The sequence below is a fragment of the Opisthocomus hoazin genome, chromosome 2 (assembly GCF_030867145.1).
Source record: "Opisthocomus hoazin isolate bOpiHoa1 chromosome 2, bOpiHoa1.hap1, whole genome shotgun sequence".
NCBI lineage: Eukaryota > Metazoa > Chordata > Aves > Opisthocomiformes > Opisthocomidae > Opisthocomus > Opisthocomus hoazin.
Window position 1 is genome coordinate 67,869,356 of NC_134415.1, and position 12,768 is coordinate 67,882,123.

Genomic DNA, 12,768 nt, shown 5'->3' on the forward strand with positions numbered 1-12,768 from the left:
GACAAAGAGCCTGCCTGGCAGTCCTCTGCAGTGTGGAGCAGCCCCCAAAGGCCACACAACTCTGAGCCAGTGCTGTGCTGAGCTGGGTGGCACAGGCAGCGCCCGTGTGGCCGCACCGAGCTGGGGACTGGCTGCCGGCCCCCTGGAGCCCTGCCTGCAACCACCCCGCGCCCTCGAGTTTGGGCAGGAATGTGTCCGTACCAGTCTTTGCTGAAATTTCCCAAACTCTGGCTTGTTTTCCTGCTCTGACCTGGGCTTGCCTGGAACTGCATTCCTGCAGCATCGCAGGTCTGTAGCTCTGGCAGGCAACGTGTTTCTCTGGCTGCAGCACAGTGGTGACTGCTCTGCCGTTGCTCAATGCTGGCTGCTCTCTTGCCTTTGATATTGTGAGACTTTCCGGGCAGGGTGATTGCATCTCCTGGTGTGTCGGCTTTCCGCCACTCTGGGGAATTCCCGGGTTTTGTGCAATGCTTTCACTTTTAAAACCCCTGTCTTTGCTGTCCCCGTGCTCTTTTTGGGTGACTTCCAGCCTCCAGACATGGGGCTTGCTAAAGCTCGTGCCTCTGCCGTGCTTTTGGTGCTGTGTCCGCTGGAGCCCTGTGCCCTCGACAGCTATGTCGCAGCCATCTATGAGCACAATGTGGTCTTTTCCAAGACATTTGGAATAGAATAGAATAGAATAGAATAGACTATTTCAGTTGGAAGGGACCTACAACAATCACCTAGTCCAACTGCATGACCAGTTCTGGGCTGACCATTTTAAAGCATGTTATTAAGGGCATTGTCCAAGTGCCTCTTCAACACTGACAGGCTTGGGGCATCAACCACCTCTTTAGGACATTGAAGTGCTGGTTTCTCCAGAGGAGGCCTTGGTGCTGATGGACAAAAATAAGACTTCTGGGTGAAATTACATAGTGAAGGGGAAGACACTGTCACAATGGAGAATACATTCCTTGGTTTCTCATGGAGCAGTAAATGTGATTAGCCAGGTTATGTTCTTTTACCCTTACAGACGTACTGCAGGTTCTGACAAAGGGGTTTTTATTATGAAGCACCTGAAGCTATAGTAGTAATATGCTTTTTCCAAAATACCACGCAAAAATTACTCTCCAGAAGAAAAAAAATTGCTTTGTATGATTAATTTCAAATTGCTTGTTGTGCAACAATTGCTTTTTATAACAAAAATAGTAAAAAAAAAAAAAATCTGTGTTGTTTAATTATTTCTCTAAAAGCAAGCAGGTATGTTATTTCCAGATAAAGAGATCAGCACAGTTCAAGGGTTAGTTTACACTGCAGTGCAAGCCCAGGAGGGAGGACACCCTTAGGGCACCTGCTACAATTATAATAAGCCATTGGCCGAAGGCAAGAGGCATAGGCAGGACCATGAGTCTCATAAGCCTGGATGAATCAGCTACACTCTGAGGCATGAGGGCTGTACTTCACGAAGGTGAATTTTTAACTCATGGCAGCCACGTGCAGTAAGGTCATCTGCAGTCGTGTGCCCTAATCAGGGGAGTCTGGGCTTGCCCCAAGATAGGTTTGGAAGCCTGGAAAAGGATGTACAAATGGAATGTGCAAGTACTCCTTCCACAGAGCCCCTTGCACTTCAGCATGGCTTCTGACGTGCTCTCTTAGCCTTTTGTTCACTTTTTATTCATAGCATTTCAAACCAGAAAAAATAATCCAGTTCCTAGAAATGTTTATTTGACTCCTTACTGTAAATAAATGTCCTGATTTTTGGCAGAAATATACTGTACCTTCCCAGATTACTCAATAGAAGAGTAATTCCAAAGCAAACTTACTGGTCTTTACTCCTCCTCTTTCTCTCCAGTATATATTCCGCATACCTGATCCAGGAGCTGCGAGGCAGCAGCCATGCTCCCTTCCCAGCCTCTCCTGCACGCTGCGGTGTTTGCACTCGCAGTCCTCCAGGCCCTGGCCTCCGACACCTTCATTGCAGCCGTCTACGAGCACGCGGTCATCCTGCCAGATGCCACTGACGAGCCCGTTTCTCCCGACGATGCTTTGGCCCTGATGAACAAAAACATGGACGTCTTGGAAGGGGCCATCAAGGAAGCCGCCCAGCAGGTACTGGGTGTATCGGGAGCATTGTTAATCAGTGTTTCCTGCTCCTGCTGACCCTCCTGCTTATCTGTCGATGGGTGAATTCTTAACGGAGCCTGTTGTTTCAGGGTGCTCACATCATCGTGACTCCTGAAGACGGCATTTATGGCTGGCGTTTCACAAGAGAAGCCATCTACCCCTACCTGGAGGATATCCCTGATCCGGTGGTGGACTGGATTCCCTGCACCGACCCCACAAGGTGACTCCTTCAGCAGTGACTGATGTAGTTTCAGATTAGTTCCTCATGGAGTCGTGAGCTGCTCACAATAAATGCCTAAAAACAGCTGGTTTTTTAATGCACTAAACCCCCCAATTGCTGCAGAAATGAAATGCGTCAAAAAGAACTCTTAATTAAATGGTAATGGGAGTATGCAAAGTAAAAAGCATTGAGACAATCTCATTTTGAAAAATTGCAAAAGGAGGAAAATAAGGAAATTTGGGGCAAAATTGTTATTTTTAAAGCATGCAAAACTTTATCATTTCAGAAAAATTGTGAAAATCTTCTTCAAGTATAAGCTAGCTTATTATCATTTCAGATGCATAGATTAGATTAGACAAGGTGAGTCAGTCCTCAGCTCATGCGGCCAGTTGATTTCTGAACCAAACTGCACAAAACACTGCTCCAATTCAGCCTCTTAGACAGTCTGCTGTGTTACACGGGGCTGCTCTGAGTCTGTGCCAGCAGGGGACACCAAGGGGACCGGGCTCATTTCTAACCTAAGTTTTTTCTGAGGCTTCATGAAGCTGGATTTCAGGAGTCCTCAGCTCTGCAAATTCTGTGGCTACTTTTTACTAAAAGCATAAGGCTAAGGTTTAAGTTGCCTTTAACAGAGTGAAGAGTCTTAAAAATGGCTAAAAATCGTGACTTAGGTCTGTCTGAAAATATATCTTCGAGTTATTTTAAGTTTATATTTGCAAACTGATTTATTATCTCTCTTGCTTTCTGAAGCTGTTCTTATCTTTGTATCTGTGTTAGCTGGGAATTGTATCCACAAAGAAGATAACTTCATCTTTTTACGGGTACAGGAAAGAAGAGCATAGGGAGACAGTTTTTTAAAGCTAAAAGAGACCAGCAATTTAAAATTATGCTATGAACAGAGAAGAAAATGAACAAAATCCATTATTTGGTCTATACCTTTTTCTGCACCCCAGGGATATGCAGTTAGTGGAACGGTAATCTTGAATGCCTTTCTTCCACAGCTGAACTTAAACTTGTCAAATTTTTTTAATTTTTCTTTCACCAAAAATGCATTAGATTTGCTCCTGCTCCAGTGCAGGAGCGACTCAGCTGCATGGCCAGGAATAACTCCATCTACGTGGTTGCCAACATCGGGGACAAGAAGCCGTGTAATTCCAGTGATCCCAGCTGCCCCAGCGACGGTCGCTATCAGTACAACACCAACGTTGTCTTTGACCCGCAGGGGAAACTGGTGGCTCGCTACCACAAGGTAAATCGGCACTTCAGCATCACCCCATAACTGATTATCAGTATACTATTCATCTCTCTGGCACCAGTTTCAGATTATACAATAATTTTACATAATTGTAGAGAAACAACCAATCCATGATGATCCAATGCAAGGATCTTATGGCCAGAAGGAAAAGCAGGCAAGTGCTTGATCGATCAGGCACTATCCTCAGGAGCACCGCATCTGCAGAGCTTATGCCGGATACCAAACACCAGAGGGCTGCGTTTATGATAGTAAATGGGAAAGAAGCAGAGACAGAGTTTTCCATGCTCAGTAAATGTCAGCTGTCCTTCAGCACAGTTTTGCCAAGGCGGATAGCTAGGCTTTGCTTCCAGGAGGCTGCAGGGGCAGAGGCTCAGCTGCACGGGTGCGAACCTGCTGTGCCAGTCAGCTCAGGTATCTCAGCCCCCTGCTTTGCCTTTAAGCCTGTCTTGAAAAGTAGCTGTTCATAATCTTGCCTTATTTTTAGTTTCTAATATGCCATTTTCCTTACCTGCAGTACAACCTGTTTAGAAGAGAAACTCAGTTTAATTACCCTAAAGAGCCAGAAGCAGTCACTTTCGAGACACCCTTTGGGAAGTTTGGCATTTTCACTTGCTTCGACATCCTTTTCCGTGAGCCTGCCCTGGCCCTGGTGAGCGAGCTGCAGGTGGACACCGTACTCTTCCCGACAGCTTGGATGAATGTCCTGCCGTTCCTGACCGCTATTGAGTTTCACTCTGCCTGGGCTATGGGCATGGGTGTCAACTTGCTTTCAGCAAATACTCACAACACCAGCTTGGCAATGACAGGTGAGTTGCCTTTGGGAAAAGGGAAATTGTTTCCAGAGTACTGGATTCAGAAGCAGGCAAAAACATTTTATGAACAGCAAACTCTTTGGAAAATACTGTTTTAATCAGATTGACAACATTCTTGATGTTGTATTGAATACAGTAAACAGCTTCAGGGAAGGAAATGTTGAATATTCTGGGAGAGGTAAAATTAGAAAGAGTTTGACATTAAATTTTGATATTTCAAAAGTGATATTTTCTTTAAAAAATAACACACTTTCACTTAAATTTTCAGCCTCTCATGTAGAAGCAGCATTTTTTGTTTAAAATTCAATCATAAATTAAATGGAGGAAAAAATGTTATAAGCAAAACTTAGTAACTCAAAAACAAGGATTACTGGATAAAATATTTTGAGGTTTTTGTTGCTGCTGAAGAATTAGAGATATTTATATTTTTATTTGAACTGAATAGATATTTACTGCCATTTTTTTTCTGTAAACTGAGAAAATATTGCTGTAGCTGCATCTGTAACTCTTCCCTGAAGCAGAAATGAAAGCCACAAAGGAACATTTTTTCCTGTCCTAAATAGATTGAGCTGAGTTTAGGCCACAACCCTGGGTTTCCTTCTGTGAAACGTCATTACCCCCATGGTTTCCTTCTTCAGCAAATCATAGAATCATAAGTTGGAAAAGACCTCTAAGATCATGAAGTCCAACCATCCGCCCAACACCACCATGCCTGCTAAACCATGTCCCAAAGTGCCACAGCTACACATTTTTCATACACCTCCAGGGATGGGGAATCAACCACCTCCCTGGGCAGCCTGTCCCAATGCCTGACCACTCTTTCAGTAAAGAAGTATTTCCTAATATCTAGTCTAATCCTCCCCTGACGCAACTTGAGGCCATTACTTCTCGTCCTGTCGCTATTGAGCTAAGTTCTTAAAAAAAAAAAAAAAAGGGATGGTTGTGTGTCAAATTGCCATTTAAGACTCAGATTCAAGATCCAGTGAAGCACAAAACCTGTGTTCAGGTCATGTTTTTACACCATGATGGATATTTTAGCAGTTCTGTGCTTTAAAATTCTTCTGAAATTCCCCGTAATGTGTTGATTGAAAACAGCATCATCAAAAAATCTGGCCAGTGTGGCATGGGGCGCGGCTGGCCCCCACACCAAGTGGTGCTGGGGCTGCCGGCTGATGGAGGGCTGGTGTGTGTCCTTGGCAGGCAGCGGGCTGTTCACACCGGAGGGACCCGTTGCCTACCATTACGACAGCGAGACAGAGGAGGGACGTCTCCTGCTAGCAGAGCTGAGCGCACACCCCCGTCTTTCCTCCAGCTACCACCCTGTCGTCAACTGGAGCTCATATGCCACAAGCATAAAGAAATTTCCAGAAGAAAAAAATACTTTTTCGGGAGCAGTCCGGCGGGATATATTCACTTTCAGTGAACTCAGGCACAAAGCTGGAAATTACACCGTTTGCCAGGGAGACCTCTGCTGTCATTTGGTCTACCGGATGTCAAACAAGAGCAAAGATGAAGTTTATGTCCTGGGTGCATTTGATGGGCTTCACGGTTCTCTCATAAAATATCATTGGCAGGTAATTTCTTTTGTAAGGGGTAAGTGTGGTTTGTACATGCCTACATCCCAGCCAACCCCAAACACTGTCCATTTCTGCATCATGAGAACTCTTCTTACTATCAAATCTATCTCTCAGCTGTTGAAAGCTTAGCAGTATTTTTCCTTTCTGTATCCTCCTCCCTGCAGATATGCACGCTGCTCAAGTGCAAGAGCACAGACCTGAACACGTGTGGGCAGCCGGTGGAGACAGCTCAGACCAAGTTTGAGATGTTCTCCCTCAGCGGCACCTTTGGCACCAACTACGTCTTTCCAGAAGTGTTGTACAGCGGGGTGCAGCTGGCCCCTGGGGATTTCAAGGTAATGCAACATCCTGGAGCTGTTTGATGCAAGGTTTTCCAGACTGTGGTGCTGGAAAAAGGTATGGCAGCAAAGTCCCATCCAAGACTCACTTTCTTTGGTTCTGCAGACCATAACTCAAGGGGACATTTAAATGGATGGATTGAATGAATTCTTACTGATGAGAACATATAAATGCTATGGCTGAGAATCTCTTCAGTGTTTTCTTCAGCATATATGCCTTCCCACTTCATGTCCCAAATCTGTAAATGGCAGCTTTCACAGAGCTATTTTGTACAGGTTTCTGCTGATGGGCATTTTAGGAAATAAAGAAATCAAATACCCTGAGAATTCTTCCAAGCAAGAAAAAATACTAATGAGTACTGTGCATAAGAGTAGAAATCCTATGCAGTTAAAAAAGTTGAAAGGGATTTTCAAGGGGTTTGTAGGGTTTATTTTTTTTATTTGAAAGTTCATTAACTATTTTTGCCAAAACATATTTTCATTCATAAATCTTCGATTATGTTTGTGTAAGAGGCTAGATAAAACCTTAATTGATTTGGAAGAGGTATTTAATAGCTTCCAAGAGACAATGAAGACAGTGAATAAGACTTGAAAATTTTTATGGGAAAGAAGGGTGATTTTTTTAAAAGGTAGAAAATGGAAAAGCATTGCTCTCTTGCAGATTTGTTTTGAATGGGACTTCTGTAAAAACATACACATCAAAGGATTTATTGGTATGCTAAAATATAATCATGGTCTAATCTAAAAAACAATTTAATATTTTCTTAAAAAATACATGCTTATTGTTTGTCACACAGGATCTTAAAAAGTTGCACGTGTTCACAGCCTATGAACAACAGTGATTTCAAATTTATCTGTAAAAAGTAACTAAGAAAAGCAACATACGGCCAGTAACTTGAAATTCTCTACTTCCATCTGGAAATTGTTTGTTTTGGAGACTACAGGTCAAAAAAGATTGCAAATTACTGTGCTAGATATGTATATAACCTTCATTGCCATGTATGATTAACTAATGAGAACCTTACAAATACATTTCTCACTCTCACCTTTGCATGAGGAGGAAAAAATGACCTTTTTTCTTCCAAAGGTGGAGCTGGAGGAAGTTTTAAAGACCTTCAGGTCCAAGGAAATGTGAGAAGGCTAGGGCAGAGCCAGAGATAATTCTGGTTTCTTTCATTCTTATGATTGTCTTTTAGAAGTGTTGCATTGAAATATTCAGTGTCTAAGGCCTATTCTTTCTGTACCATGCAATATTGGTGCTCTGTTAGTGGGCTATCAGCATCATTCTTTCTCCTTTCCACCAGGTGCTACGTGACGGGCGTTTGAAAAGTAAACATGGCACATCGAAACCGCTTGTAACAGCAACGCTTTTTGGAAGGCTTTATGAAAAGGACCTGCCACACCCTCTGCGAACCTCCCCATAACATATCTCCTTGGTGTTACACCGTCACCATAGACAGGAGGGGAGCTCTCTGCAGTGATCCACCTCCTCGTGAGCCGTGGCAATTATCCTGTATCATTCCTGTTCTGCAGTCTTGCTCAGCAGCAGCAGCAGTTGAGTTTATTTAGAAGAAAGCAATGTGATCACTCTGTTGTGTACCTGTATCTGTGGTATATTTTTTTAATAGGGCTCTAGCCAGTGCAACTATTTTTTAGTACGAATTCTCTGTCATGTGAAATCTTTAATTAAATCTTTAATTAAAAATCATTGTTTTCCCAAAGACATCATGTAGATTGCCAGGACAACACTAGAAAAAAGACTGATACTGAAATGTGTGAAATGTGGAGTTTGCCAGTTTGCTGCAGAACAAATCTTTTCCAAGGAAGCCTTTATGTCCCCTTTGACCCTTTCTGTTTTTCAGACTGCATAAGCACGGAGTGTCCGTGTTTCTCAGCCTTGCTCACCAATCGATAGCGCCTCCCTTATGCTCAATGGGCCTTGGCCCCATGCTCACCATGGGACTGTACAATGAAGAGAAAAACAGATTTGAAATGGGTTTAGGTGTAGCCTTAAAGAGAAAGTGGTCCTCCACAGCCCACTCAGGTGCTGAGTCTGGATGAACTCTGTGAAGCATCTTCAGTTCTGCAGTCCCTCTAAGCTTGCATTGCTTTGTGCATGGCGTACGCGTGCTGGGGCCAATGCACTTCGGATCAGACTTACCATATAAACAAATGTACCAACACATTCTCCTGCATGTTTGGACAGTTTCTTCAAAACTGTGAAAACATAGGAAATAGGCAGTATTTTAATACCTGAAACACATTTGACCATGTAGCGTGAGAAATGGGCATTACATGGGACTTCTGGCAATGACACATATAGCCTGGCAGTCCTGGACCTGGTGCGTGTCTATCACGTTCTGCAGCAAACAGGCCTCATTCACACCACATAAGGCTTGGAGTGGTCCCTCCCTCAATAGTTATCCCATAATCTTCTGTGTCTACTGCCCTTCACATCACTGTTATACAGCCTGCACCATACTCAGCACTGAGCTGCCCTGAACGTGGCACATAAACACTCTGTGGCTTCCCACCCCATGCACACCAACGTATGTTATCCAGAAGCTGTTGAAATCACAAGATTTCTGTTTCCCGTGTGCCACTGCTCCTTAGCACACAACTTTGGAGGCTCCTTCCAGGACTTGTTTCATCCTGGAAATAAAAGAGCTGAGCTCATACTCAGGGGAAGGACTGCACCACTTGGGAGCAGTTATTCAAGACAGGCAGAACCCTGAGGTCGTACTTGCGGTGGCTTGTCCAGCACCCCACCCTTTTCTCGCCTGACTTGTGGTGGTAACCCAGACTAGTCTTTCATAGAGGAGGCTTTACTCAAGAGAGATATGACCAACCTTTGGCCGTACTAATCCCACGTGACTGTTGGGTGTGTAGTGCGTACGGGGTCCAGAATTCCAAGATACAGAGGACCACGCTGCAGGGTGGGAGCTGCTCCTGCTTCCCAAGCCACTCTTGTACACTCCAGGAGTCCCTTGTCTGGCACATGAGGAGCAACAGTTTGGGAAGGGCAAATGAGGCTCAGCCTGCTGGTTATGATGGTTTGCGGTGTCACCCCCTTAATCGCACCGGTCTGTTGGTTTGCGCTAGGGTCAGCACAGCAGGCACACACGGTGGAAAATGTCCATGCAGCAGCTTTGCCCTGGGGGTGGTCCCCACGGTGGTGCTTCCCCATCCATCCTTGGTGCTGCTCACTCAGCTGTCTGCCCCAGAGAGGTCAAGGAGACGCTCTGAGAAAGGCAAGCACTACCCTGACACATAAAGTCCAGTACTGAATAATATCCTAAAATGTTTTTTAAATTCCAAATATAATTCTTTCTGCTGCCCATGGGGGGTGGAAGGCCGCTGCCTCCTGCAGCCCTCTCACCTTGAGAGCCCTGCAAGAGAGCAAATGTGGGCGCGGAGCCGGCGTTGCACTACCTTCTCGTGTGCCTGCCGCTCACCACCACCTCCCCCTTCACTGCCCTTCAGGAAAAACATGCTTTTATTACCTGGCCTAGAATTCCTCATGTGGAAAATTAAAAAAAATCGGAACCGCTACCAGAGTGACATGTGAACACAATTTGACTTTTTTTTGTCGTGGTAGTCAAATAATTTGATTAAAATATTTTTTCACTGGTTGGCATCAATAGCTTTACATGCTAATCCACGAGAAAGAAGAATCTATGATTCTATGATCTTGGGACATTTTAGAGAGAAATGCCTCACAGAGGCATCAGTGGCACTCTTGAAACAAACAAATACTTTGCCGGTTGCTGGTACTCTAAATCCTGAGTACTTCACGTACTCCAAATGGATGCGGAATTTATAAAAATCTTTCTGAAACTGAAGAGGAATACAGTTGGGTGACCTGAATTGAACAGAATTGTAGACATTAATCTTATTATTACTAAGTTTTATCATTCTCCTATCAGGTTAAACTTCCCAAAAATATCTGTAGCAATGGAATCAGTGAGAGTTCATCAGTGTTAATGAAATCGGGCCCCTGGGGAGATAACTAAACTTTAAAGAAATATTTTTCTTCAATTGAACAATATGCCACATTCTACTCCTCATTGCTATTCAGGCTGTGATAATTGAATGTAAACATCTGTCACATATCACTTGCTGGCATTTCCCAAGTATGGAGAACTTTCCAGATACATGCAGATCTGTCTGTCTTAGGTTGTCAGAGCTGGAAATGGGTAGGGTACAACTGACATCATTGCTAGTTAAGTAGCCTACAGTATACCGGGAAAGGACTCTCGAACCTCATTCCTTAGGGATGTAGAAATCCAGGATTCTTTGAAAATTACACTGAAACCAAATTTGAAGAATGGTTGACCTGTAGTTTTCAAGATTTGCTGCACAGCTTTCCTCTCCCTGAGAGGGTAATGAGGGTGCCATAAAACGGACCAATGAGGACTTTATTAATCCCTTTCTCATTTCTTCTCATAAAGCAAGAATTTAACCAAGCAGAGGATGAAGTTACATGGACCGCTGCAGCAGTTTCAGAATAGCTCCATCACATTAATGTGCAAGGACCATGAACCCTGCTTTTGGGTAAGGGATCCCTGGAAAAAAAAACAACCAGATCTTCAGCTGAGGAACTTGGTGGTCACAGTGACTAGATGAAGTTCAGTTTTAGGAAATGTGAGTTTTTGTAATAAAGGCCAATTTCAAATGATGCCAATTACAGAAAACTTCAGAATACAGAAGCAGAGAGATAATGAATGACCAATGTGATAAATCACATTCATGTAAAATTGTTTCACTTGAATTCACGGAAGGTTAACTAGCTATGCACTTCCTTTCCTACCTACTAGGTGGGTGTTAGAAAATAGAGAATGTTAGCTCATCTTTAGGAAAAAAAAAAAAGGCCTCTCCTACATTTTCTGATGGGACGGAATTTGAGTTTCTGAAAGAACTGGAGTGATTACTGACTCTGGGACAGATATGCCTAAGGAGAAGAGCTGAATTAACTTATATGTAACTCACTTCAATGACTCCACCTCAAAAGCTGCTCCAGATGGTATCCTAATGAACCGCATCCTTTTCTGAGCTGGAAAAGCCTGTTCTTCACATGTCAATATTTCTTCCTTATATCTTGATGCTGGCCAAAGTAAACAAGACCCACCTGTACACGGTGTTTGTGATCACACAGAGAGAGAAACAAGTCCTTAACAGATTTTACTGATGCAAGGCTTCAGATGAAGGTAGAAAAATACTGCATTAAAACAAGTGTGATCCAAACCTTACAGTTGATTTAAGTAAGACTGGTAACAACAACTTTAGCAAAACTTTAACTCTGAATAAAATCTAATGTACTTTATTGTACATATTGCATTAAAGCAAGCAAACCGTGAGCAAAAATGAAGTGACAGTATCTTAGTAATCTGGTTTTCTTTTTAAAGAGAGCACGATACTACAGCCACGTCCTTGTATGCATATTTTGGTCATCATAACCTCAAATTATCCATTACATAATGTGGAAGAGCGAGGTGCAGTCAGAGACTGTGCAACTGTTAGCTCCAGTAATACAATACTAATTGTTAATGAACAACATGTGTTATCATAGGTGAACTACTGGCAGTATGGGACACTGTTCGTAAGCACACAGAATCTCTGCAGATATAGTGAATGATAGACAGAACAACCATGACTTGGGTTTGAATTGAAGAATTCATACATTTCTAATTAACCAAGAACCAAATTATAACCCCACCTCATCCAGACAGTGTTTGCAATGTCACCATCCACTATCAGGGCAGAAAACCTGAAAAAGAGAAAGAACTTGCACAGGTCAATAAATACAGCAGCAATTATTATAAGGCTTACCACAGCTAATACACTTTCAGTTTAGAAAAGAATTCAGAAGTAGCAGAAGCACTTGTAATCTCCATTTTTTGAAAGTATTGAAATGTTTCTTGTAGCTATTTCTTATCATAAAGTTGTAAGTGAAATACTCCATTGTCTGTTCAGATATTCTCATGGCAGCAGTGAATTTCCACTACAAATATGTACAACATAAGAAATTAATTGTAACTACATGATTTTAACTTTGCCTATCCATCTTCATTTGCTACTTCTAATGTTAAAGTTAATTTTGATGAACTCACAGTCTTGTAGCTGTGATGGTGTCAGGATGCAACAGCAGCAAGGAGTGTAAGAGGCAGCAATATCTTTTAATGTCAGAAAAAATAGTCAAGCTTTAGGAAAGCCCATTTCAGAAAACAGGGAGAATAACTATTTGTGCATGGTTGCCCAGCTCGTGTAATTCAAAACATAATAACATAAAACATTTGTAAAAAATAATGGAGTACCTTAGAGACAGCTCTCAAGATGAAGTGATGACTTTTGTAACAAAATTTTTGAGCATTTACTTCTAAATGAGTGTTAGGAGTATGAGACGCACTTGAATTGATCAAAGTCAATTACATAGAAACATTAAGGTCAGTTTTTATAGATGGTT

At 42.8% G+C, this 12,768-nt stretch overlaps 1 protein-coding gene across 1 annotated transcript; it reads left to right on the top strand.

The window, feature by feature from the left end:
• The first annotated feature begins 1,848 nt into the window (after positions 1–1,848).
• On the top strand, positions 1,849–8,013 carry LOC104327060 (pantetheine hydrolase VNN2). Its single transcript, XM_075414015.1, has 7 exons — positions 1,849–2,088; positions 2,193–2,323; positions 3,380–3,572; positions 4,093–4,384; positions 5,591–5,964; positions 6,132–6,302; positions 7,610–8,013. Exons 1-7 carry the CDS (start codon positions 1,876–1,878, stop codon positions 7,727–7,729), a joined length of 1,494 nt encoding a protein of 497 aa, XP_075270130.1. The 5' UTR covers positions 1,849–1,875; the 3' UTR covers positions 7,730–8,013.
• The last annotated feature ends 4,755 nt before the right edge of the window (positions 8,014–12,768 follow it).

Excerpts from the sequence above, each read along its gene's own strand:
- LOC104327060 (XM_075414015.1), top strand. The coding sequence starts at position 1,876 with ATGCTCCCTTCCCAGCCTCTCCTGCACGCTGCGGTGTTTGCACTCGCA. Across the intron at positions 4,385-5,590 it reads CACCAGCTTGGCAATGACAG|GCAGCGGGCTGTTCACACCG; the intron begins GTGAGTTGCCTT and ends TGTCCTTGGCAG. Across the intron at positions 6,303-7,609 it reads TGGCCCCTGGGGATTTCAAG|GTGCTACGTGACGGGCGTTT; the intron begins GTAATGCAACAT and ends CCTTTCCACCAG.